Here is a 27976-nt window from a genome sequence, read left to right on the forward strand (position 1 = left end):
TCTTTTGTCTCAGCAGCAGGGGACAGTCCTTCACCCGAACTTGTCCAGCCTCCACCTCCATGCGTGGAGATTGAGCGGCGACAGTTGACCACTTTCGATCTTCCTCTCGAAGTCTGTGATGTTGTTTTGGCAGCCAGGCGTCCCTCCACTAAAACGGTATACGCCTGCAGGTGGAACAAATTTGTAGCATGGTCCACAGCGAAGGCTGTGGATCCCCTTTCTGCCCCTCTTTTAGAAGTCCTTCTGTTCCTTCTTTCCTTGGCCCAGCATGACTCTGCTCTGGGCACTATCAAAGGTTATCTTTCTGCCATCTCCGCCTTTCTACGGCTTTCTTATCAGCTTTCTCTTTTTAAGTCCCCGTGGTTAACCATTTCCTGAAAGGCATTACATACACGTTCCCTCCAGTTTCGTTTATAATGCCTCATTGGGACTTTAGTCTTGTGTTGACTTATTTGATGTGCGCTCCCTTTGAGCCGCTTAACACCTGTCCTTTACGCGTTCTCACCTTAAAGACTGCTTTCCTGGTTGCTATCACCTCTGCCAGAAGAGTGAGTGAGCTCCAGGCTCTTTCTTCCAAATCTCCTTTCCTTTCTGTTCATCTGGACAAGGTGGTTTTAAGGACCCGCCCTTCTTTCTTGCCAAAGGTTGTTACGCCCTTCCACATCAGACAGGCCATCATTTTTCCCACCTTCTTTCTGTCTCCTCATCCCTCGAGGGAGGAGGAGAGGCTCCACCGTCTGGAGCCAAAACGGGCACTCGCATTCTATCTGCAGCGTACACAACTGTTCCGGGTGGATGACCAGCTCTTTGTTGGATATGTGGGTGCCAAAAAAGGGCGGGCCATGCACAAGCGGACCATCTCCCGGTGGATCGTTCTGTGCATCAAAGCACAGAAGGAGCCTCCTATGAGGCTGCATGCCCATTCCACCAGGGCAACGGCAGGCACTACTGCCTTGGGACACTGCGTTCCCTTGCAGGACATTTGTCAGGCAGCTATGTGGGCCTCACTGCACACGTTTACCAAGCACTACTGCCTTGACAGTCAAGTCTGGAGGGACAGCTTTTTTGGCTGTTCTGTGCTCTGTGACTTTCTAGTGTAATCTTGTTTGCAGACCCACCAGCGGTGTTGGTATTGCTGGGGTCTCTGTTCTATCACTAACGTGTCTCTTTCAGATGCACAAGTTACTACTTGTGTAACGATATATCTGTAAGAGACATTAGTTAGTGATAGATTCCTTACCGCCCCACTCATCCTCTCCGTTCTGCAAACTGATTACTAGGGTTAAGGTCATCCTTTTAGGGTCCTAGTTTTATGCACCAATGGTAAGTATTTTACATGGCTCTGCGTTCCTGGCATGGAAAGTCGTGTAAAGAACTGACGTCTACACGCATGGGTGGCGCCTAAGTACTCTCTGTGACGCCATCTCGGCGCTTACGATGCCAGTGGCTGACTCGGAGCTGCAGGACACCACCTACTGGCGCTCAGGGGTACTGCTAAGCAGAACTTTCCGGATCCAGTCTGATGCCTGGGGATATTCCAAGGTAATGAATCGATCACTAACTAATGTCTCTTACAGATATATTGTTACACAAGTAGTAACTTGTGCTTCAACTTCAAAACCACGATGACCGTGTGAGAGTAACTACATCTGCAAATGCATTTGATAACATATTGACCAGGATGCATGGTAGGCCTATGTTGGATGTGACCAGTAAAAAGCCCGCAACAAGGTTTTTAATTTTTTATTTAGCTAACTTTACTGCCTACACCAGGTGTCTCCAACATTTTCTGGGATACAAAAACTCCTTCATGTTCAATGAAAATCATAGTGAGCTACTATTATAATTAATGTTGTAATAGTGACCACCTCAGACAAGATTACATTAGTGATCACTGTATGCAAGATTCCCAAAATTGCATCATGCAGGATTGCCAGTTGTAATGTAAAAAACAAAACTAAAAAGCTGTGTTCATGCTTCTACATGGCTAACAACTATAGTTGCAATTTCCATAGCACCAATGTAATAATATTAGCACTAAGTATCCTCAAGGCAGAGGTGTGGCGCCGCGGCCAGGGCAACGGACGCTGGAATCTGGGGATCACGGTTGGATCCCCGGCGACGGCGGCAGATTAGCCCTGCACCATGTGACTCTGGGCAATAGCTTGTTTAATCTTCCAGACGGTCCCCAGCGCCTGGAGACCAAATGTGGATTATTATTAGAAATGTGGATTAATATGATTAATATATTTTAGAATTTCCACCAACTTTCTCTATACATTAAATTAAAGTCTGAAAATACACACATTTTCTCATGCATGCTGTTTCAGTTTTGGTATGCCTATATTAATTCAGCCAAGCAAAAGTTTCTAATTTAGTAAGCTTGGCTGCACAGAGGAGAGCTACTTACAAGTAGATGGATAGCTTCCAGTAGCTCACCTGCTACTGGTTGTAGAAGCCTGAGCTAATGGCTGGTCTTAATTCTCAATCATGGCTGTCTTTATCTACTCAAAGTTTTTTCAAAGTTGCTCGGATAGCTGAAGTCCTGATTTATTTACAGGATAACATCGTCCGTGATTCTCATTTCAAGTAATTATACGTACATTCCATACTTGTAGATATTTTAGAAATCTGGAATATCTCCGGATTTTCGTTGTCCAATGTTAGACATCCTTCTTTATAAACTGCCCGTTCTACCATTTCCTGTTGAAGAAAGAAAAGTAGTCAGTCGCTAAGCTTAATGAAAAATAGTGGTAAGTAACTTGCGGCAAGACTTTCTGGTGTTCATTGGTTGAGAGCCTTAAAAGGATGGAGTCAGCTTTCAGTGCTTGCGTTCCTCTAATCTGTTTTATTTAACTAGTTTCATTTAAAAATAAGTATTTATTTAAAAACAAATATTTGAAAAATATTTACAAGATTGTAACTAAATAGTAGGGAAACATCCAGCATAATTATACTACTACTACTCATTTAAGCCTTTTTGGGTTACGCTATATCTCCCTGAAGGTATTTGCAAATGCGTTCACCTATATTTATTGTTGATGAACTTAAATCAAGAGATGCAGTCATTGATTTAGATGACTTAATACTTGTGAGGGAAGACTGAGGACATATTTGCACCAATGCTCCAGTCCATGAATATGTGCGGTGAATGACTGTTTTGTTCCTTATTGTAGGTGAGGAAGATGAGATGGATCATCAGAATGCTGTTGAGGAGTTCCTGCAGATAGCAAAGGAAGATATGAAAGACCAGCCTGAGGTCAAGGTTGAAGATGAGCATGCAGAACGGGCACCCTCTCCAGTCAGTAATGTTCCAAAGAAAGTGAAAGCCCAGAGTTGCCGAAAGAAACTCTTCAGTATCAGTATTGTGAATTCTTATGGGACGTCAGACATCAATTCAATCACAGCAGATGGAACGATCCCCAGACTAAACTGTACGTATTATTGGCTGTTTGTGGGGGAAGTGCTAAGCAAGAATGGTGGATGGAGTGTTGGTTGTGATTTAGATATGTCTTCTTTGAACTGCCCCAATTCTCACAGAGAATGTTCTGTTTTTATTAATCCTGCCACGTTCTGTTATTCTTAACATTCTACAATGTCAGGGGAGACACCATATCTTAATGTGTGTGCTGTTTCTTTGCTAATGTTCTGTACGCATAAATGAAAACTCTATTCCTTTTCATTTTAATCCAGAACTGGCATAGGAAAAGTAACAACATACTAAAAAACTTTACTACATGTGATTTGACTGCCTGCCTAAGGATTTTCACCGCACTATGTGTTGTATATGTAATTCTCTGCTGGCCTGAAGTTCCAAGTCCATAATTACCAATTGTTAGAAATGGGGTATGCACCTAAGCCAGGCAGAACCCAACTATGTAGTTTGACTAAGTAAGTTACACACCAGCGATAACCTGTGCTCACCGTCTGGTAGCTTGGCGCCAAGCAGTCAGGCTTTTTAGAGCCAATTTGTAAAGCGTTTGCGCAACACACTCACACAGCAACACATTGAATACACCACAAAAAAGACTTTACACAGGATTATATAAAAATTTTTTTTTTTTTTACATAAAATCAAACCAAAGCTACATGAATCGTAAATACTGTGTATCCAGTGTAACTACTCAGATAACACTTGTTGTCCTGGACTATATAAGGCAAAAAGACAACATACAGCAGAAAATACTTAAGGCATGACATGCAGCAGAAAAACATATCAGTAACAGTAAAGATACATATGCGTAGGAACCCCTGCACTGCGATTAGCAGGGTTACGGTGATCACTATGGCTTGACTGAAACAATTGCTTTAATGAACACAATATAGGGCGCAGGAGCACCATTTTGTTTACTGCACATTATATAGTAATTTCTGTGAAGTCTCACAGAAGTACTTTGTCAATTCAAGCAGCACCCAGAACTAGCAGTGTTCGCACGGGTGAAATGAGCAAAATGGAAAGGTTTCAGACCCTCCTATGTAAAGTACGCAAACCAGCAGTCAAAAGGACAGTGAGCCCAGGGCTAGTGCGTCAGTGATAATTAGTTGCTTCTTCGTGCTGTGGCGCTCAACTTCGGGGGCATGCGAAGGAACTTGCTTGGTTCCTCGGCTACCAATCCTGCTTCCTGGGAGCACCCATTGCAGCTGCAGAGGTGTACAGTACCTTATAGATGCAGCCTCAAGAAGCAGGTAACACTGTGGCAGCTTCCCCCTTCCAAGGGGTAGGTGGGCCCAGGCGCTGCTCGGAAAGTCAACCACCCTGTAAGCGGCACACCTCGGGTGAAGACAGCCCAGACTGGAAATGGCCAACAGGTAACTGATCTCTCTCTCTCTCTGAATGGGGTGGGTTTGAACAGGGCTCAACTCTAACACTAGAGGCCCCCAGGCTCCCTCGTGGCATCTTCTTCCCATAGCACTAGTCGAGTGGGGGCGCCGGCTCAAGGGACACACTAGTTTCCCAGACAATGCGTTGTATGGGAATGCGGCGCTGCTCTTCCTGAAATTGCCTTCCACAGGGGTGCTGGCAATAGGGTGGGGGTTAGGGCCTCGCAGGATGTCCTCACGTAGCGCTACATCTTCTGGGGGGGAGGGGGGGGGGGGTGCTTCCTTCAAGGAGAAAGGGCCTCTGTTGCTCTGGGATCATATATAAAGCACTCAGCTCAAGAGAATCGCTCCACACACTGGTTATACAGCTCGGACAGTCAATCATGGCTCCCACTTTAGAACACACTGCTGCCAGATTCACAGGTGGCAGAGTCCCACGGCAGCAGTGTGTAAGTGCAATTTTTGATGCCCCTGAAATTGCAAAAACAGGGGGCAAGCCAACATGCCCTTGGAGAACACTGGGACACAAGGTGAGGAGCAGGCGGGTCAGCACATTAGTGTTACGTCAGCAGAGTGGCAGTCCCTCCAGCAGCCCAGCAGGCAACAGGCCAGCACAGCAAAGCAAGTAGTCAAAATGGCAGTTCCTCCTGCCAGCAGAGCAGTCCTCTGGCAGTGTGCAGTTTGTAAAGCCAGCAACCTCTGGCTACAACTCCACGCAGTGTCTAAAAAAAAAAAAAGGGGGGTGGGGGGGTCAGAGCCCAATACTTATACCCAAAATTGTCTTTGATCAGGGGGTGACTTCAAAGGAACCATTTGAAGTGCGCAACAATCCCTTCCAACCCTGCCTTGGCTCCAGATGATCAATAGGGGGTAACTCAGCCCTTTGTGTCAGGGCAGGACACAACCTATGCAAATGTTAAGTGTCAACCACCTCTCCCTTCCCTAGCCCAGGAAGACTATCAGTATGCAGTTGAATGTGGATGTATCCCCTGTCACACCCAGCCATTAATGTGTTGTGGATGTCTGGAAAGTATGCACCTAGTGTAGCAGTCACCCTAGCTGAAACTTGTGTTGGAGTCCGGTTGCTAAGCACAGAGTTATAAACAGTGAAATGCACACTTTCTTAAAGTAAAAAGAACAGATGATGGACGGAATGCTGAACAAATCAAACATTGACCCTCAGTCACAGATCTAGGCTTAATCAAGTTGTGCTCTCTATTGCACCAGATTCAAGCTGGCCTGGCCCGATATGGGGTGATACACTGAAACCGGTCCGAGTATGCTTGTTTCTGGTCCAGAGAGGACCACATGAGGAGCATATGGCTGGGTCTGAGCTGGGGTGGCATGGTGAGCAAAGGAACAATTGATTTAACTCAGATTTATTGACTGGGAGTGAATGTTTGATTTGTTCCACATTCCATCTATCATTTGTGTGTCTTTTGCACTTTCTAAAAGTGCCATTTCTAAAATAGCTATGTAAAATCCAACTGCACCAGTAAGTAGGATTTATCACAACTCTTCTAAACATACCAAACATTACCGCTCCACTACTTTCTGATCATGAATTACCGCTTAAAAATATATAAGGGAATGCCCATGCTCGGCTTTTCAAGTAGTAGGCCAAACACCAAAGGAAAACGAAATAGTCACTATGAGGACATGCTGCACATAAAGGCTCATGTCCTACCTTTTACTTGCACAGCACCCTTCCCTTAGGGGTGACCTTTGTGTAGAAAAAGGGAAGTTTAAGGCTTGACAAGTAGTCTTAAATGGCAAGTGAAAGTGGCAGTAAACTGCGCACACAGGCCCTGTGGTGGCAGGCCTGAGAGAGGTTTGAAAGGCTACATCTGTGGGTGGCACAAGCGGTGCTGCAGGCCCACTAGTAGTATTTAATTTACAGGCCCTGGGTAAATGGGATACCATTTTACGAGGGACTTCCAGGTAAATCATATATGCCAAACAGGTGTAAACTAATCATACCATGTTTAGAGGAGAGAACACATGCCCTTTAGCACTGATTAGCAGTGGAAAAGTGCCCAGAGTCCTGAAGCCAACAAAAAGAAGGTCAGAAAAATAGGCGGAGGAAGGCAAAAAGTTTGGGGATAACCCTGCAAAAGAACTAACACTAATCCGGTTTGTAAATGCACAACTTCCTTCAAGTATTATGGGACCTTGTAATAAAGATGCAAACATTCACTGTTGGCTGAGAAATTAATGGTCCCTCATCATATTCTTTGATTTATCACTCCCTGTCCAATTCAAATTATCCCTAGCGACATTTTAAGTTCTCTTAGTAGTTTGGGACCTCGAGTACTCTCAAGACTGACAAGATTTTAATGGCTGTGGTCAGTTTACTCCGAGCACTTTTGCTTTTAGTTCCTCTCTTGTATTTAAATTTGTTCTTACCTGTGATTGGGTAAAGTTGGGAGAAATGCACTAACCAACACCCTGTTTTCTTATTTGCTCCTGCTATTGGTTACGTGACCTTGCACCATAACACATTTAATAAGAAGGGGGGAAGGGTTAAAACAAAGCTGTGTCGTGGCCTCTGAGCAGCATGTGAGAACTATGAATTAGCTCAAGTACCACTTTGGAGGTAAGCGACAGTGCATCTCCCTTTTGTCCACCCGTTCCTTGCAATGATGAGCAGACCGCTACCACAATACTATGCTATTCAGAACTGTGCCGAAGTTCTGCAGATGAAACACTGCATTTCACTCTTGTGCTTTCACAAATATGTTGCAAATTCATTGTTCTGAATCCTCTCTATTTAAGCGGTCACACATTGGTAGTTCTCTCAGTAGAGTGTATATAGCCTTACCTTTTGCCTGGAAGAGTGGGTTACAGGTACTTTCCACCCCATCCCCTTTGTTTTGTCTAATCGGAATGTTAACACAAACGCATGGCCAATTTAACCAATCAATGAGGAAGTATGATAAGTTATGCAACATGAACTGTTTAAGGCAAAAAGAAATAATAGTAACTAGAAGGCGAATACAGAGACAACAATGTGGGGCTAGCTTGAAGGACAGGGGTATAAAGAGTGCATTTCACACATTTAAAAAAAGAATACTTCCGATTTGGGAATAATTATTGAATGCAAGACGACTCGGTGTTAGAATCATATGAAACACTTTTAAAAGGCAGATTTTCTTTTTTTAGAATGCCACTTGGTTCGACTCCTACCTCTGATATTGAATTATGAATATTTTCGTAGCCTATTGATGATTCTGAAATATGGGGTTATTCACTATAAGCAATCATGAGCTTTTGTCTACATAACTGGTCAGTGCTTCACTTTTTTAGAATGGATGAATAAAATAGCAGTGATTAACTGTTAACATACTAAAGTGCGCCTGTAATATGTGGATTTAAACATTGCTCACTGAGTTCTGGAAGTCGAAGAACTAATCAGAAACCCTGAGGGTTAGTGCATTGAGGAGGATGGATGGTTCTCTAAAGCTAGATTTCATAAGCTCATTTGAGGTCTGAAATACATTGACTGACAAAAATGAAAGAAATGTCTCCAGCACAGTCATAGAAAACTGGGGATTCCCTGCAATACAGCCTTCACAAATGCCAGGGTTGAGTAAGTCACCTCTTCTGCTGGCAAGACTTCGAGATTCCAGAGGAGACATTGGATGGGCAATTACTTTAGCCTTTTTTTCTCCTGAGTCCTATTCCAAGAGCCCTTCAAAATAACAAGGGCAGCCCTGCATGCCCGACATCCAGCTTGCCCCACTTAGTGTATTGCACTAACATCCTACTTCTCTTCAGAGGAAGACTGCCCACTTCCCTTACTGAAAGCACCTATAATCCATCCAGAGAGCTAATTCTGCTCCTCTATCTACTTTAGCTCAGCTTGAGCACCTTATTTCTGAGGTTCTTGCCACCAATCTTCTACTCTTGAGAGCTAATCATTTTGGCAGCTCCCATAACGTCTGCCAACAGATTCCAATGTAAAACATGTGGGAAAAGTTGTATTGCTCCATACAATCTATACTCTTAGACCCACTCACCTGCATGGTGAATAATGGGATGTTGGCTTTGTGACTGAGTTGAGCTACCAAGTGGACACTCAAAGACCAGCCAGTCAGCATCAGTGAATACAGGAACTAAAATATGGGAATACTCTGCTGTGGTATAGACTGTCTAATATCTACCAGCTTGTTTCATTTCTCCCCCTTGCAGTCAAGTAGCGTATTCTACCGTGAAGTCTGTTCTGATTCTAGACCGGTTAATGCGCTAACCCTTTGAGTCTAAGGCTTCTGTTGTGATGTAACTTATTTTGTGATTGCTATCATGCCTGCTAATCAGTGAGAATAGCCCCATATTCTGTCAGGAAAAGTTAATGCAGTCACTCTACCTTTTCTCCTTGATTTTTGATGCATTCCATATTAATAAACAAATCTTCTGATGGGTACTTTTACCTGCAGATTCTTCGCCTTTTGAATATCTCCAGGTGGCAGACTGAATCCAGAAACTGTGCACTAGCTCTATTGTGCCTAAGGGTGGTGCTTGTTCTATCAAGAAATCGGTTGCAGCACGGATGTGATGTAACGGGTGCTATATATAGTGCCACCTTGGTGCCTGACGTGGGTTGCATTTTTCCACACCCTTTCCAGATCCAGAGAGGCTGTCCTTGATATTATCATACTTTTTCTCTAAATTTTGTGCACTGCTTTAGAGAGGTGCCCCACTCGAAAATCGGTGCTTAACCCATCTCAATCCTGGCATGTACACATATCCATCTCTGACCCTCACTAGGTCTGCCTGTGGTTCTTTGGGCCGAAGAACAACTGCAGTTCATGTAAGAAATACGTCCTCATGAACACCAAGGCAATCCGTGATTGGGAGGTCAATCATTTTATGACTTTGGGCCCAACACTGTTCTCAGTCAGGCTCAAATTTACAACGTTTTCTTGTTTGTATGTATGTATTGGTAGTTATAGAGCATTAACCTAGCTAGGAAGCAACAGGGTGCTTTACATTACAAGGAGGTTAGGAGGTAATCTACAAGACTGTGCACATCAAGTTAGGATTGCACAAATACGTTCTTGGTCATCCAAGTAGAAGATGAGAAACTCTAGAAAAGGAGGAGACTGGCCAATTCCAGACCTTCACATTGCTCCTGGTCATGAGCTATATCACCTCAACATTCCCCCTCATCATGCGGAGTTCTCTTCAGAGCTTGTAGCCATCAGTCCACCCAAGACTCCTTTACCAGCAAAGCTGCTCCACTCTCTAGCTCCTACCCCTGTTCCTTTGCTTATGCCACCATTGGGACCTCTGCTGGCTCTAGCCCCATTGCTGTGTTTGATTCCGGGCCTCTTCATAACTACCTGGAGTTACTGATGCTGGGTCCAACGAATGCGGCTATCTTCTGGAATGCAGAAGCCTCCCCCCCCCCCCGGTGCACCTGCGGTCTCATGGTTCTGCTCAGGATTCTGATTGGGATACTGCTCATGGGTTTTCCCTTGGTATCCTTTGACAACAGAGGCATTTCACAAGGCATGTTTCCAATGCTGGCTGGAGCCGCACTGATGAGGCTTTATTTGAGCCTAAGAAAACAGTTTGGGACAAGTCCTCTTCTGCCCCTCCAGGATATAGACTAATAGTCCACTGATAGACCGACTGTGGGGGATGCAGACTTCTAGACCACAACTCCTCTCCCCCCAATAGAAAGTGTAGTAGTGCAAGCTTCGTCCACCACCACGTAGAATTCAGGAGCATTCCCCCCCGCACCTCCAGATAGGGAACCAAAGAAGCTGGAAGCCATGGTAACTATTCAGAGCCATTCATACTAATAGTCGTGGGCCCAGCGCAACACTCATGTCAACAAACCGCCACCTTTTAAGTGCCCCCTACATTGATATTCCGGTAGCAGCAGCCAGAACCTCCACCATCTTTCAACACAGTATTGAAGACCAACATTTACTTCTTTACTGGAGTCAGTAAAGACACAGAGGATCAAATCTAATTTAGGACGAAAAGTTCTTGAAATACGATCTTGCTTTCCAGGTTTGCAATTTAAAAAGCTATTTAGCTATTCAAATAATGTGCCACAGAATGTATCCATGAACAGTCATTTGGTGCATACGCTTACTCAATTTGTGTGCTCCACTTCTGTCAGTTTCCCAGAACTTCGCTTTTGTGTGAAAAACACAGGCAGGGCTGAAATGGTATTGGTGGCAGGAATATCCCCCCCCCTGCTTCTTTCCTTGTCAAGCACATACTCTGCCTTGTAGACATCAGCGACTATTGGTCTATTGCAGGAATGCTGTTGGCAGAGTGTGATCCTGCAGCCTTGCAATATCCTTCACTACCAATAAAGTAGAAGCCGCAGATTCTACAGCAGTAAGCCTTTCCATAACAACCATCTGAAAGTCGAGGAAAGACATCAGTATTCTGATGGTGAAAAGCCAATAACAACATATGCATATGCATTGTATGTTGCTACAGAATTCAGGTGGCTAGCAGACTTCATATACCATGTGTGAGTTTTATGACTCACAATATATCGTTGAAGAACCTGGTCATTTTCATCAACACCGCTCATGTATTTGTTATAATCAAGTATACATGTTTACTTATGCAAACTGACCGCAAACCATGACTGAATAAATGCTCTCATCATGTAGTGTATTGAGCACATAAACTTCCCACCTACCTATGAATGTCACCAGTCTGTTACCACGTAACTCACTGCTCTGGCCAATCTGAAAGAAACAGGGTAGTGTTAGATTCCTTACCTTAGACTATCCCCAGGCGTCAGATTGGATCCGGAAAGTTTTGCGTAGCAGTACCCCTTGCTGACGTCAGTTCTTCTTTTTTCCGTGCCAGCAAGCGCAGATCCGGGAAGAGCGGTTCTCTTAGTCATTTTTGACTAACTATTTTGGATCACATTCGCGAGTCGATCCTCGACTCGCGGTGCTGGTAGGGATGCCCGGGTAAAAACCCTGCGACGATTGTCACCTCTTGATGTCGGTGCCCGACCCCCACCGTTGGTGCCTTTACTGTCTTGGGCCGACTACGATGACAAGTCGTGCCCCGACTGCCGGGCCTTGACCACGAAGGCTAGGCGGGAGCGGTCCCGTAAGCGTCGAGGTCCCGGTCCAGGAGGACACCACTCATCGTGCTCCAAGTCCTCAGGTAAGTCGAGGCACTCGAAAAAGAAGTCGAAGAGGCGTCATGGCTCTTCCGACTCCCCCCCCCCCCCCCCCCCCCCCCCAATCACCCCCGATACCCAGACCCCCCCCCCCCCAACGCTCTCACGAAGCGGCCGGGGGTTCGGGCGACACCGAGCGAGCTGCACGCACCGCTTCCAGCTCCATACCTGCCATTCCCTGGGCTGCATGCGACCCCGGAGAAGATTAGTGCTTTCCTCACGGCCACGAGGTCGCGCTTCCCTCTGTCAGAACCCGCTGAGGCACCTTTGAGACCCATGGGTCCGTCTGGGAGCCCTAGCGGGCCAGCGGCTCCGGCGCCGTCGGGTGCTTCGGCCTCGGCGCCGTTGACTACTCCAGTCCCGCCGCCGCAGGGCTTCTCAGGATCCAGGCCTGGACGATGCCAGTCGACCTTACGACCCCTCCGCTGGTGCCATCACCAAGGGTGTCTCCCCGGGCGCCGTCCCCGGACGACGTAGTCCCCGGTTCCAGCCCCGGTCCAGATCCGGCGTCGGACCGGCACAGCCCGGCGCCGTCTTCAACGCTGGTCTGTGAGCTCTTCACCGACGACCCGGCTCCATCATTTTTTCCTGACTATCAGGAGATGGATGATGAGGAGAACTGGGAGGGGTCTGAGGACCCTTTGGCACTGCAGTGCCAGTTGAGCCAGGACTGGGAAGACGAGCTGGGGGAGGCCAGTGGTCTGGACACTTCGCCCGACACTGGATTTGTCTCCCCTCCTACCGTGGCTACAGAGGAGGGGGGCTGCTTACAGCGTGGTGTTGACTAGGGCAGCCAAGGCATTGGCTCTTGAGCTCCCTGTCGCGGCCGTGAGGATTAACCTCCTCACTGAGGTGCTCAAACCGCAGGCAAGCTCAGCGAAGCCTCTCCTGCCGTTTAACGAAGCCCTCCCTGACGTTCTGGTGGGCACCTGGTCCAAGCCCTCTACGGGCCTAGCTGTAGATCGGAACATGGCCCGACGCCACCGCCGGGCTCCAGGCAACCCCAGCTTCCTGTCCGTTCACCCCACCTCCCAGACTACATTCCCGACCGCTGCTCCGGATCGGGAGTCCAAAAGGTAGATCAGTAGTGGAAGAAACTGTTCTCCCTGAGTTTGGGGTTGCTGTCAGTCAACACCGCCTGCCTTTTGGGCCGTTACACCCACTCTCTGTGGGGTACGGTTGCGGAAGTGCTGCGGCAGTGCCCGGTGGAGGTCCAGGCAAAGCTTTCCCTAGCGGAGGGACGGGATGCGGCACGCTATTCAATACGGTGTGGACTTGATACCACAGACTCGCTGGGTAGGGCGATTGCAACGACAATGGCGGTTCGCCGCCACGCCTGGCTGAAGTCCGCCAACTTTTCGGGGGATGTCCAAGCCACCCTTCTGGACATGCCTTTTGATGGCCGTCACCTCTTTGGCGACAAGGCGGATATGCGCCAGAGCGCTTCAGGGACTCCAGGGCTACGGCCAAGTCCTTGGGCCTCGGCCAACGCCAGCAAACTTCCGCCTTTTGTGGCTAAGGAAGGGGCAACCCCACAGGTCCAGCTAGCCACAGGCCGCTGAACCAACCTAAACGCGGTCGTGGACGTGGTAACCGCCGTGGCGGTGCCGGCGGACAACAGCAAGGTCAGTCCACATCCGCCCGCAGCATCTGCCTTAAAGTTCTCCTAGTCCAAGCTTTCAGGCTCATTCAACGCCAGTGGGGGGCAGGGTTCGCCATCACTCACGCTGGAGTACCATCACATCAGACAGGTGGGTGCTGCAAATCTTCCGAAGGGGCTATTCCCTCCCCTTCAAAGCGACCCCTCCAGCCATGCCACCGCAGTATCACTGCATGTCGGGGATCACTTGCAACTTCTGCAGGAGGAAGTTACGGCCCTCTTGGTCAAGGGGGCCATCGAGCGCGTTCCTGGGCCATGAGTAGGATGTTGTTGCTATTCCTACTACTTTCTGGTACCCAAAAAGGGCAAAGGAGGCCTATGCCCTATCTTGGACCTATGGAGTGTCAACGGCTTCCTCCGAAAGGAAAAGTTCAAGATACTGACGTTGGCTCAGGTCTTAGCTGCACTGGACCCAGGAGACTGGATGGTAGTGTTGGACTTGCAGGATGCGTATTTCCACATCCCCGTCCTGCCGGCCCACCGGTGTTACCTGCGGTTAACGGTAGGCCATGCGTACTTTCAGTTTACCGTGCTCCCCTTCGGCCTTACCAGCACCCCACTGGTGTTCACGAAAGTGATGGCGGTGGTCGCAGCTCATCAGCGCAGATTAGGGGTTTCAGTTTTCCCCTATCTCGACGATTGGTTGTTGAAGGCGGGCTCGCCCCAGACAGTCGTCTCCCAACTCCAGACTACAGCCGACCTCCTGCACTCACTGGGGTTCTCCATCAACGTGCCGAAGTCACACCTGTGCCCCTCTCAGAAGCTCCTTTTTAATCAGAGCGCTTCTGGACTCAGCGCAGTTTCGGGTTTATCCTCCCGAACAGCGGGTTTGGGATATTCAGGCTCTGATTTTGATCTTTCAGCCTTTAACCCGGGTCTCGGTCAGGTTGACGCTGTGGCTCCTGGGGCTGATGGCCTCCTGCATCCTTCTGGTGCATCACGCCAGGATGCGGATGCGGGCTCTGCAGTGAAAAGAGTAGTTTCTGTCCTGTAACTGCAGTTCTGTAGTAGGGGTATCTCTGTTATAGTCATAATCTAGTGAATAGTCCCGCCCATGTGCGTGGACCCCGGCAATCAAAAATGATCTCTTAAGTTGTCAAATCATGCAGACACTGCAAGACACTTAAGAGAGAATTTAAAGACAAATAATGCAGCCTATATCCACAGGCTACACTGTCCAGTACTTCAACTAGAAATTCCACCAAACAACACCACACACAACGCAGCCTGCAGTTTCTACCATAGAGAAGCTTGCCTCCACCAGTAAAAGACTCTGGAATGATAGAGAGGAAGGCATGGACAGACAAGCCCCATAGGCTGCCATTATGTGGCTTAAATAGGATACTGTGCCTTTAAGAGAACTTTCCAGAACTTTCTCCCAGTGTCCCAGAATGCATAGCAGGTCCCTCTTACTTTCAGTTCTTTTTGAAGGCGTAGCACGCCAGACCTGTAGCATTCCTTACATGAAAAATTATCTCCACCGGGGAGGAGGGCGGGCGCTTATGACTATAACAGAGATACCCCTACTACAGAACTGGAGTTACAGGACAGAAACTACTCCTTCTGTAGTAGGGGATCTCTGTGTATAGTCATAATCTAGAGAATAGAATGGCAAGCCCATCCCCACACCAAAGCGGCAGTGGAGAAAGAAATTAACACCACTATTGTGCGAACAAATTGCGCAGCGAAGCCTGTCCAACCTGAGCATCTGCCCTGGCATCAGTGTCCAGGCAGTAATGCTTAGCAAAGGTATGAACCGACTTCCAAGTGGCTGCTTTGCAGATTTCAGCAATCGGCACGTTACGGAGCAAGGCTGTCGTGGCAGCTTTGCCCCTGGTGGAATGAGCCTTAGGCTTACCTCCTAAGGTCTTATTAGCTTTTTGGTAACACAATTGTATGCAGGACACAATCCACCTAGAAATGGACTACTTAGAGATAGCAAGACCCGTCCTGACTGATCCATAATTGATAAACAACTGGTCAGACCTACGAATATCTTTGGTTTTATCCAGATAAAATGTCAACACCCTCCTAACATCCAGGGAATGGAGAGACCTTTCCGCTGGAGATGAAGGATTCTGAAAAAACGTAGGCAAAGTTATGGTCTGGTTGACATGAAAATCAGAAATAACCTTGGGAAGAAATTTAGGGTGAGTACGCATAACAACCTTAGCAGCATGAAATACAGTATAAGGTTCTTGGCAACACAACGCCTGAATTTCACTCACCCTGCGGGCCGATGTAATGGCCACGAGGAACTCCGCCTTCCAGGACAGGTGCTGCAACGAAGCCTTATGAATAGGTTCAAAAGGCTCCTTCATCAACTTGGACAGCACCACATTCAGTTCCCATGAAGGCGAAGGAAGCCTGACAGGAGGGAATACTTTCTTCAAGCCTTCCAGAAAATCTTTGATCACAGGGATCTGGAAAAAGGAAGTCTGTGAAGGGCATTTCCTGTAGGCAGTCAATGCAGCGAGATGAACCTTAATGGAATGAACATTAAGTCCAGACTGCGCCAAATGTAGAAGGTAAGGAAGGATAACCTCTTCCTTGTACGTCGTCGGGTCATGGTTCTTAGACTGGCACCAGATACAGAACCTCTTCCACTTGTAAGCATAGGAAGTCCGAGTGGAAGGTCTCTTAGACTCCTTCAGTATGTCCATGCAATCCTCAGGCAGATTCAGATGTCCATATTGCACTATCTCAGGAGCCATGCCGCCAAACTCAAAGACGAGAGGTTGGGGTGTAACATCCGTCCCCCGAACTTCGTGAGAAGGTCCGGCCTGCATGGCAGCCGAATGTGAGGAAGGAGAGACCGGTGAAGCAAGTCCGTGAACCACCACTGTCTGGGCCATTCCGGGGCAACGAGTATCATCCGAGCCCTGGACCGGGCCAGCTTGATGAGCACCGCCGGAATCAGGGGAATGGGAGGAAAACCGTACAGAAAGCTGTTCGACCAGTTGATCCATAACTCATTCCCCAGCGTTCCCTGCTGGTAGTACCTGGAGGCGAAGTCTCGGCATTTGCTGTTTTCGGCGGTGGCGAACAGATCTACGTCTGGAGTTCCCCACCTTGCGAAGACTTCTCCTAGTACTTCTTCGTTTATGACCCATTCGTGGTTTTCCTGAACCAGTCTGCTCAGTGCGTCTGCCTGAACATTCTGCACACCTGGCAGATGGGTAGCCGTTATCGTCAGTCCTCTGGCTAGGAGCCAGTGCCAGATCGCCTGCGCCTCCTGCGACAGAGTGTGTGATCTCGAGCCCCCCTGCTTGTTGAGGTAATACATCGTGGTGGTATTGTCCGTCTGTACAAGCAGAGAGTTGGTCTGGAAGGACGGAAGAAAGGCCTTCAGTGCCAAGTGAACAGCTCTGAGTTCCAGGAAATTGATGTGATACGTGGCCTCCATCGGGACCACGTTCCTTGAATCTGTAGGTTTCCGGAGTGCGCTCCCCACCCCAGGAGAGAAGCATCCGTCACGACAGTCTGCGTGGGAATGTCCTTGTGGACGGGAACCCCTCTGAGGAGATTCTCCGCTGAGCACCACCACTTCAGAGACTGAAGAGCATGCAGAGACAGTCGTATCTTGTCGTCCCAAGATCCTTTCCTCTGATCCCACTGGTCCTCCAAGCACTCCTGCAGCGGTCTCATGTGCAGCCGTGCGTGTGGCGTCAGGTGGATACAAGAGGCCATCGATCCCAGTAGAGAAGACACCGTCCTCACTGTTGTAGATGGAGTTGTCATAAGAGCCTGAGCCTTCCGAAGGAGAGATAATAGTCGCTCTTCCGAAGGAGACACGCTTGCTGACAGCGTATTGATGGAGGCTCCCAAGTACTGTATGCAGTGGACCGGAGTCGGGACAGACTTGGACATGTTGATGGGCAACCCCACCTTGTTCAAGAGAACGCACGTCTTCTGGAAGTGTGCTCTCGCGCTTCCGAGAAGGAGGATGCCTTGATCAACCAATCGTCCAGGTACGGGTAGACAAACACCTTGTTCTTCCGCAGGTGTGCTGCTACCACCGCCATGCACTTCGAGAATGTTCTCGGCGCAGACTTCAGTCCGAATGGGAGTACTGTGTATTGATAGTGATTGGTGCCGACTTGGAACCGCAGGAACTTCCTGTGTTTGTGTGCAATGGGCACATGGAAGCACGCATCCTGTAGGTCTATAGCACATAGCCAGTCTCCCTGTTGCAACTGAGGATAAATCTGATGCAACGACAGCATGCAAAACTTTTCCCTGCGAATCCATTGGTGTGCCTGTCGCAAGTCCAGAATGGGCCTGAACTCGTTCTTGTCCTTCTTGCGAACGAGGAAGAACCGGGAGTACAGACCTCTTCCTCTCTGAGACAGAGGTACGTCTTCTATCGCCCTTTTCCTTAACAGGATATCCGCTTCCGCCTGAAGCTCGCGCAGCTGAGACTGCGAGCTGACCGGTGGAATTGCTGGAGGCGGGCTGGTGAACCGAAGAATGTATCCATTGCAAACAATATTCAGCACCCACTTGTCCTGAGTAATTTTTCTCCACTCTGCCAGAAAAAATTGAATGCTTCCCCCTACCGGAGTGGGTAACAGATCCGGGGGAAGTATGTTCCTAGGGCCTAGACCCGGTCTGGCCCTTGGCCGCTGGAGCCGACTGCTGGCCTCCTCTGCCCTTCTGGCGTTTCTGGAACGGCTTACGGAACTGGTGTTGTTGCGACTGTCCCGAAGCTTGGCCACGTCCTCTGCCCTGCCCACCGAACCGCCGTTGGAATGGGCGGTACAATTTCTTCACTTCTTTGGGCTTTTCCAGGCTCACAGCCGTGAGCGTCTCGGCCTCCGCCTTCATGCGGGACATTTCGTCATCCGCATGTTTCCCAAAGAGGGTCTCGCCAGAGAATGGAAGGTTGGCTACCCTCTGGTGTGCGTCCGGTTTCAGTGACGTAAGGCGGAGCCAGGCGTGACGTCGCTGGTTAACTCCATGGCAAAAACCATGTGCCGCTAATAGGGATGAGTCTGCTGCAGCGCTGATAATCTGATTCGCTACCAGCATCCCTTCATTCAGCACTTCCTGGAAGTCCTCCCGCTTCTCGCGAGGCAAGTGTTCCGCAAACGGCTGGAGGGAGTCCCAGAGGGCGCGGTCGTAGCGTCCCAACAAAGCCGTGGCACTCGCAGCCTTCATAGAGGTCGCCGATGTTCCACATACTTTCCTTCCTCCTGAATCCATCCATCTAGACTCCTTATCCGGGGGAACCGTGGATGACGGGGTGGTGGCATGTTGTTTGCGGGCCGCCGTCACAATCACAGAATCCGGAGGAGGTTCCGCCCTTAGAAAGGCCGGGTCCGAATCGGGAGCCCGGTACTTTTTCAGCAATCTCGATGGAGCCGCCTTCGTCACCGCAGGGGTGAGGAAAAGATCCATGGCCGGTTCCTCCAGGCCCGGCACAAGAGGCAGCAGGGGACGAGACAGGTGTTTCTGGTGCAATGTCCCAAATGACGGATGTCTTAGGTGTAGGCACCGTCAAAGATATGCCCAACTTTGCAGCGCCTCTCAAAAGAACATCATGGAACGCCACCAGGTCATCAATCGGAGACACCCTCCTGTCCGGTGATCCCGACAAGGTTGGAGAGTAGTCCCTGGTCCCTGAGGACCTCGTGTGAGAGCGAGATCTGTGCCTCATATGGCGGTGTCTCGACCACGTGGATGATCTGTGGCGCGATCGCTCCCTCCTCCTACAGCGAGAGCGTGATCTGCCAGCCCGTGGCCGCTCCACAGGTTTCCGTGGGGGAGTCTTCCTCTGTTTCTCCTGGGGTCTAGGTTTCGGTGTCCCCTTAGGAGGTGTCGGCAGAGGAGGTAATGACGTGGACCTCGGCGGAGGGACCGGAGGTATCACTGACCGAGGGGCAGGCCCCTGCGGTGGAAGCGGTGGTAGTGGTCGGCCTGGCGGAAGTGGAGGGTTGGTGGGAGGGTCCTCCTTAGGTACAGGCGGAGGTGGCGACCTAGGCCGAGATGATGTGTATACCACGAGTACACCGAGCCCGGTGACCCCTTCGGCGAAGACGGCTGAGATGCAGCCCCTTCAGCAGGCGATCGCTTCCTCTTGCGTCCTCCACTAGAGCCAGTCTGACTTCTGGCGCCAGAACTCCTCTTGCGCCGCTTAGGAGAGTTGGAGCGACTCCTAGACGCCGATCTCTTCATTTTCGACGCAGAGCGTCGCTTTTCCGGCGTCGAACGTCGCCTCCGCGACTCCGGCGTCGAACGCCGCCTCCGCGACGTCGATCTCTTCTTCCACGACGTCGAATGCCACCTCTGCGACGTCGACCTCTTCTTTCTTGACGCCGTACGCCGCCTCCGCGACGTCGAACGTTCCGTTATCGACGACTAGCGTAGATTCCTCCTTCTTGAGGTCCTCGACGTCTAGGAGCCCCTTGACGTCGACCGTTGTCTCGACGGCGATCGGCGGTGTCGCCTCGACGGCGAGCGCCGATGCTTGTCGCTCCATCTTCGACGTCGGTAGGTCGACTCCGACGTCGATGACGACGACGATGCCGTCGACGGTGGAGTCGACGGCGGCCTCTTCAGGCCCTTCGACGTCGAGTCGTCACGCCGTCTCGACCCGGAGCCCCGGGAGACGGGGAACACACCGTCGTCATCCCTCTCTACGTCGTCGTCGATGCAATCGATGCCGACTGAGACCGGGACCGTTTGCTGGCCTTCCTGCCTCTGGGGAGCCCCCCAGAGGCCTCAGCAGAGGCAGAGGGAACCTTCCCAGCCTGCCCAGACCCACCTGCAGACTGCAGACGTCTCTCTTCAAGGCCTTGAAGCCTAATCTTCAGCCTGTCCCTCAGGGTCCTTGCTGAAAACTACTGGCAGATGGCGCAGTCTTCAGGGACATGTTCTTCAGGGAGACAGACTATGCAGACGTCATGTGGATCACTCTTGGCCTTCTTCCTTCCACATGCTGGGCACTTGTCAAAAAGACCAGGCATTTTAGAGCCCTAAAACGGCTGAACCAACACACAGAAGAGAAGAAAAGCGCCCAGAAAGCTAAACTCAAACACTTTTATACACAAAAGTGACAAAAATCCAATAAACCCTTGAAACAAGGGAGAGCTCAATGCCAGGGTCCTGTTAGCAGAAGCCGGAAAAAAGAACTGAAAGTAAGAGGGACCTGCTATGCATTCTGGGATACTGGGAGAAAGTTCTTGAAAGTTCTGGAAAGTTCTCTTAAAGGCACAGTATCCTATTTAAGCCACATAATGGCAGCCTATGGGGCTTGTCTGTCCATGCCTTCCTCTCTATCATTCCAGAGTCTTTTACTGGTGGAGGCAAGTTTCTCTATGGTAGAAACTGCAGGCTGTGTTGTGTGTGGTGTTGTTTGGTGGAATTTCTAGTTGAAGTACTGGACAGTGTAGCCTGTGGATATAGGCTGCATTATTTGTCTTTAAATTCTCTCTTAAGTGTCTTGCAGTGTCTGCATGATTTGACAACTTAAGAGATTATTTTTGATTGCCGGGGTCCACGCACATGGGCGGGACTATTCACTAGATTATGACTATAACAGAGATACCCCTACTACAGAACTGCAGTTACAGGACAGAAACTACTCTTTCCACTGCAGAGCCCGCATCCGCATCCTGGCGTGATGCACCAGAAGGATGCAGGAGGCCATCAGCCCCAGGAGCCACAGCGATATCCCTGTAGGAGAGTAGGGTCTGCAATCCTATGATCACCCAGATTTTTTGCTTTTGTTTCACTGGTTTACGACTTTCTCTGGCTGTGGGCCTGCCAATCAGACCCACAGCCTGGCTGTTCTCTTTCTAAATTACGATATGTACCCTAGGTGCATTTACCAATTGGTACTGGGCCACCTTATCAGACCCTGTAACTCAGGGCATAGGTGTACCCAGGGCCGCCAGGGGCTGCAGCGTGTATTATGCCACCCCTGGCTGGCCTCCTAAATTTGACACAACTGGCTGCATGACAGCTGGGGCGAAGTCGTGTAATCACCCTTTGCTTGAGATATAGTAGCTCTATATCTAACCATACAATGGACACCCGAGTCCCTATCAGTCACTCCTATGGCAGGCCTTGACAATCCTGAAGGCAGAGTGCATGGGCTCGCGTGAACTGTGTTCTGGCCCGAGCCGAGCCGGTTGCAGCTTGCGGAGAAAAGACCCCATGGCTGTTCCATGATAACGCGTGCCACATCGGTAACTTCGGTGACGCGTTATCAAGACATGTCGAGTAAGGTGTCATACGAATCGGGATGCTGCCCTCTCACCAACTCTGGCGACGAGGTTAGCATTCCGCCCTTCTAGAGGGACACGACATGTACGTAACTGTGAACCCCGGTTAAAGTTAACGAAAGCCTCAGCTCCACAAAATGGATGCTGCCACCACAGACACGAGTCTGACCTCCTGCTGCTGGGAGTCCTTCCAGCGAGGAGCGCTTGGACAAAGGGTTTCCTGTCGAGGGCGGTGTTCGCACCGTCCCAGACAGGGTTTGTGTATTCTGGGTAGGTAGGGCTTTTGCGAGAAGGTGACTGCGGAGTGGCACCCCGGTGCTCACTACGCATCTGCCGGTTAGAACCAGTTCCAGGGGCGACAGCCCTGGCCTGGGGAAAGTCCGGCAGGGGAGAGGGGTGTAACTACCCCTCTTCCTGGTCCCACCCTTAGGGCAGGACCTAGTCATGTACCCACCCCTTTCTTTAGGATAAAGGCCGGAGCGGGGACCCTTCCAAATTAGATCATCTTTGAATCAAGAATACTTTCTACGAAAGGACTTCAAGACTCTTCTCAAGATTTCTCCCTTGTGGCTAAGGAGTAGTCACCCTGCATCAGCGGGCACCATCTAAGAACTCTGCGGTTTGCTGTAAGTCCTTCCTCAAGGAATCCGACGGCCCAGCTCGACGAGAACCGGCTTCCCTGGCACCTCTGACCTCTACCCCCGTCATCAGCTCAGCTGTGATCTGTGGGTGCGACGAGACCTCGAGGGACCGGCCATCATCAGAACCTGCACGCTCTTAAAAACCAGCACGACCATCGAGGTAACTCTCTGGTGAGTGCTCTGGGGTCCGAGAAGCCCCGACCCTGAGCCGCTCCAGCTCCGAAGTGCAGTCCCCCAGCATCTCCACGATCTGCGTGGGGCCCTTCTGCTCGCTGCTCAGCACGTTGTCTGGTCACTAGCCGCTGGCTTGTGTCCTTCTGTGACGACATCCGAGAATCATCACTGCTGGTCTGGTTGCTCCAGACTGGCCCTTGCTTCCATCTTTTCGAGAAGCACCCCGGACCCTCCTGGTCCACTCAAGACGCCGACAGCGTCATCCGTCGTGGGACAGCTCGCACCTCCACCGTGGTCGCCGACAACGCCTCCTGGTCCGTGAGACTGCAGAGCCTAGCGTCGCCCACTCACCTGGTCGAGGTGACGGCCAACTGGTGCCTTCCTGGTACCCTCTGACTACTGGCTAGTAGTACGAACTTGGTCCCCTCTGCTTTCAGGTTTCATCAATCTCCGATCCAGGCTTGGATCTCTACGAACTATTCATCACTGGTCGCCGGCCAGCAACTCCTTTTTCTTCCGGCTCCTGGCTCGTCAGCGAAGACCCCGACGCCTGTAAGACTTGTGCAGCCGCAGCCCTCGTGGCTAGGTAACTCGGCAATTCAGTGCCTGCATAGCCTCCTTACTCTAGGGTCCCGAGTCCCTCGCCTCCGACTTGCCTTAACCTTTCCGTGTCCTCGGACACTTGTTTTAACTGTGCACTTTTGCTAAAGAGATTTGGTTTGTGCTAAGTACCCTGTCCTCATAAAGAGTACAGGGCTGTTGTGATTCTTAATAAATATACTGTTTATTTTCATAACACTTGCGTGGTGTCCTTTCACTGGGTGTTCAAGGGGTACATGTGTGGTAAACAGCTGGCTTAACGCGCCCTCTCGAGTCTTTAGCCTTAGACTGCTCGTATCCACGCTACTAGGATAGATGGTCTATAGGTTGACTTACAACCAAACACCATAAGGGTCGTTGGAACGATACATAGCGGTCGCTAGAATAGCGAACGTTGCATATCGGGCCAACTTCTCACAATCCCCTACTACAGAACCTGAAGTTTCAGTGGGCACAGCATCAGGGCAACCTGTCCAACCATGTCCTGATCTCGGAGGGCACTGCGAGCCAGTTGCAGTGGTAGCTCAAGGACCGAGGTTGGGTCAGCAGCAGATCTCTCTCCCTTCCCCCAACCGGAGCACGTAGTCGTGACAAATGCGTCCCTCCTGGGATGGGGAGGCCACATGGCAGAGAGGGAGATCAGGGGCCTCTGGAGCTGCGGGCAATCTGGCTTGCACTGATAGCATTCCTTCCCTCTGTCTGGGGAAGTGTAGTGCAGGTGTTCACGGACAACACCACCGCCATGTGGTACTGCAACAAACAGGGCGGGGTGGGGTTGTGGACCCCTTGTCAGGAGGCTCTGTGCCTCCTGGCAATGGCTGGAACACCAGGGCATCACCCTCGTGGTTCAACACCTGGCAGGTTTCCTGAACGCCAGGGCGGAAGAACTCAGCCGCCGGTGCATGATGGATCACGAATGGCGTCTGAACTCGGACGTGGCTCAAGGCCTCTTTCAGCAGTGGGGAGAGCCTTGGTTAGATCTATTCGCCACCGAAGAGAACGCGCAATGTCATCAGTTCTGCGCGTTGGAATTTCCAAGGGGGCACTCACTCAGACTCTTTTCGTCGCGAGTGGAGCTGCGGTCTGTTGTATGCCTTTCTGTCTATACCACTTCTGCCCGAAGTGCTGCAGAAGTTCCGGCGAGAACGGGCCCGAGTCATCCTTGTGGCTCTGGACTGAGCACGAAGATACTGGTATCCCGAGCTACTCAGCATGTCAGTCGACCCCCCCGATTCGTCTGCCTCTTCAGGAGGACCTTCTGCCATAGCAGCAGGGGACGGTCCTCCACCCGAACCTGTCCAGTCTCCACCTACATGCGTGTAGATTGAGCAGCGACAGTTGAGGCCATTTGACTTGCCTCCTGAAGTATGTGATGTGATTCTGGCAGCCAGGCGTCCCTCCACTAAATCGGTATATGCCTGCAGCTCTGCTCTGGGCACTATCAAAGCCTACCTCTCGGCCATTTCAGCCTTCTTGAGGCTTCCTGATCAGCCTTCTCTTTTCAAGTCCCCTGTTGTAAATAGGTTCTTGAAAGGCATCACACACACATTTTTTCTCCTGTTCCTTTCGTGATGCCTCTGTGGGACTTGAACCTTGTTCTAACCTATTTGATGTGCGCTCCTTTCGAGCAACTTCGCAATTGCCCTCTTTGTCTTCTGACTCTTAAGACTGCATTCATGGTTGACATCACCTCTGCCAGGAGAGTGAGTGAGCTCTAGGCGCTATCTTCTAAACCTCCTTTCCTCTCTGTCCATCCGGACAAAGTTGTCTTTAGAACTCGTCCTTCTTTCCTGCCCAAGGTGGTTACAGCCTTTCACATCAGGCAGTCCATCACCTTGCTCACCTTCTGTCCGCCTCTGCATCCCTCGAAAGAGGAAGAGGGCTCCACCGTCTGGACCCAAAACGTGCGCTCTCCGTTTATCTAGACCGCACACGCCAGTTCCGGTTGGACGACCAGCTCTTTGTTGGTGACGTGGGCGCTAAGTAGGGACGGGCGGTGCACAAACGGACCATCTCTCGGTGTGTCGTTTTGTGCATCAAGGTCTATTACTCTTTGGCTTAGGTGGAGCCTCCTTTGGGGCTTCGTGCCCATTCCACTCGGGCCACAGCAGTTACTACTGCCCTGGGTCTGGGAGTCCCCTTGCAGAACATCTGTCAGGCGTCTACGTGGGCCTCGCTTCAGACGTTTGCTAAGCACTACTGCCTGGACAGCCAAGTCCGGAGAGATGGCTTTTTTGGCCGTTACGTTCTCCAGGACTTTCTGGTGTGATCTTGGTTCGCAGACCCACCACCGGGGTTGGTATTGCTGGGTTATCTTTTCTAAGGTAAGGAATCTAACACTAACCTGTTTCTTTCAAATGCACAAGTTACTTACCTTCGGTAACGATATATCTGTAAGAAACAGTAGTTGGTGTTGGATTCCTTACCGCCCCACCCATCCTCCCCGTTCTGCGAACCGATATCTAGGGTTAAGGTATCTCCCTTTTAGGGCCCTAGTTTCATGGCAGCAGTGTCTGTCTCTGGCATGGCTCTGCGTTCCTGGCACGGAAAGCTATGTACAAGAACTGATGTCCGCACGCGAGGGCCGCGTCTAAGTGCTCCGACAACGCCATCCCGGCAATCACGACGCCGACGACTGACGCCTACCGACGCGCAGGGGTACTGCTACTCAAAACTTTCCAGATCCAGTCTGACGCCTGGGGATATTCGCGACACTTCTGCGAGTCAGCCTGACTTGCCCGGCTTTTGCTTTAAGTAATTGTAAAGCGGCTATCCCTTTCTATACCCCACACAGGAAAGATGTTTTTTCTTCTGTGCGTTTACACGTCCCCCTGGACCACCATAGACGTTGCTCATCTAGGAGACAGCCCGATTCCGCAGGCTTCTTCTCCTGCTGCCTGCAGTTTTTATCTTGTGGCCACATTCTACACCACCTTTCCGAGCATGAAAATTCCCCCTGCTCTTCGGCTATTACTGCCTTTTGATTCCCGTTCGATTTGTTCGGTGAGGTTAACCATAGTCCCTTATAGCTGCGAAAGGGATCCCCGCCGTGGACTCAGACTTTCTAGGTCGACAGAGCACAATATTAATTCATGTGACCGTCGTCCTGATGATGACCTCGAGTGATAGAGGTTGAAACGCCGTCGACCCTACAACGCCATTTTCGGCTTTCTGTTGGTCATTTACCATTAATGATTATTTGCCTGTAAATGTAAATATTTGTCCTGACCTTCACTTACCTTCACTTGCTCCGCTTCACGTTGTTCACAACCACATGTGTCACTGCGCCGTTCACTCACTTATACACTGCCAGTACATATCTGGTTTGTTGGTCACTGATAATTAGTTGTATTTATGTATCTCTATATGTAAATATTATATGTAAATAACAACCTTTGCATTATCCTTTGTTCTCCCTTGCCTTTTCCCCTCGTTGTTTGTGATTTTTTCTTTCTTGTTAGAATCGCCCTCTAAAGTGATATTCCTGTTGAGACACTGTTTTTGTTATAAATATTACCCGGTCTCAATTGGGTTAACGGGTTACTCCTGTTTGTTTGTTGCTCCTGGGATATTCTAAGGTAAGGAATCTAACACTGACTACTGTTTCTTACAGATATATTGTTACCGAAGGTAAGTAACTTGTGCGTTTGGAGCTTCTTAAAACAAGCTCCTGGTGGAACCCTTTATGGTGCATTCAAATTGTACAACTGAACTTCTGTATAGAAGTTATCTACATAAAGTTTATAACCTTTGTGTTGCGGGGCGAAAGGACTCATGGACACAGGGGGTGAACGTAATGCCGGTTTTATTGGTTTTAGCAGCAGACGACGTGCGGTAATATGGAAGAGGAGGCTCAGGGTCTATCCCAGTGGGGGAGAGTCGCTCTTTCCAATGTTCCAGTCCGGTTCTTCTCCACACCCGGGTGCTTCTGGGACATGTAGTTGCTGGCTCGACCGTCGTTGCCGCCCCCGTAGTTTCAAGAGAAAAGAAAAAAAGGTAGACTTGCTTCAGTCGGGTGCCCTTTTATATACAGTGATTCAGGGAAAAGGGGGTGAGGTTCACACACATGCACAAGTTCTTTAGCTCAAAAGAAGTGCTATACGAAGTGCCGGTGTTGTGAGGAACAGGGAAGTGCAGGGGACGTTCGTGTGAGGGTTTCGGGGGGTTTAAAACGCTTGATTCCTGCCCAGCCCGCGTTACGGGAACATACCTGGGAGAGCCACGCTTCCCTTGAAGCGTGGCTGGGCGAAGGGCCTTGACGTTGGCCTCCTGGCTTCACTGTGTGACGATCCGCCTCCGCTCTCCGGTCTTCTCCACTCGTCTTCTTTTCCACGCAGTCCTTGAACCCTCCTCCTTCTCTCTCGTTCTCGCTTCTCCTCACGCCTTCACTTCCTCCGGGTGCTGGAAACACCGGTATGGTGTTATTTCCGGTATTTACTTCCTCGATCACGTCACTCCTGGGGGCGTGTTTTTGCTCGAGCTCAGCCCAATTAAAGAAACAATTGTCCTCCTTCTGTCCCAGTTCGGGTAAGGCCATGTCTGTATCTGTCAATGTCCAGTTCTCCATTTGCTGCATAGAAAAAGGGGAGAATGTTTTGTTCAAATGTCCCTGGGGTGTATCATGACAAAAGGGGTCATTCTGCTCCGCCCTATCACACTTTGTTAATAAGAGATGGGACGATGT

The 27976-nt window shown here is 50.0% G+C and overlaps 1 protein-coding gene across 1 annotated transcript in view; it reads left to right on the plus strand.

Annotated features, from left to right (window-relative positions):
• The window catches only part of USP4 (ubiquitin specific peptidase 4), an 824148-nt gene that overhangs the window by 615099 nt on the left and 181073 nt on the right, over positions 1-27976 (plus strand). Inside the window, exon 16 of the mRNA XM_086938769.1 lies at positions 3177-3434. Within this exon, the coding sequence (XP_086794895.1) occupies positions 3177-3434 (258 nt within the window). The remainder of the gene's footprint in view (positions 1-3176; positions 3435-27976) is intronic.

This window comes from Lissotriton vulgaris, chromosome 9 (genome assembly GCF_964263255.1).
Source record: "Lissotriton vulgaris chromosome 9, aLisVul1.2, whole genome shotgun sequence".
In the NCBI taxonomy this organism is placed as follows: Eukaryota; Metazoa; Chordata; class Amphibia; order Caudata; family Salamandridae; genus Lissotriton; species Lissotriton vulgaris.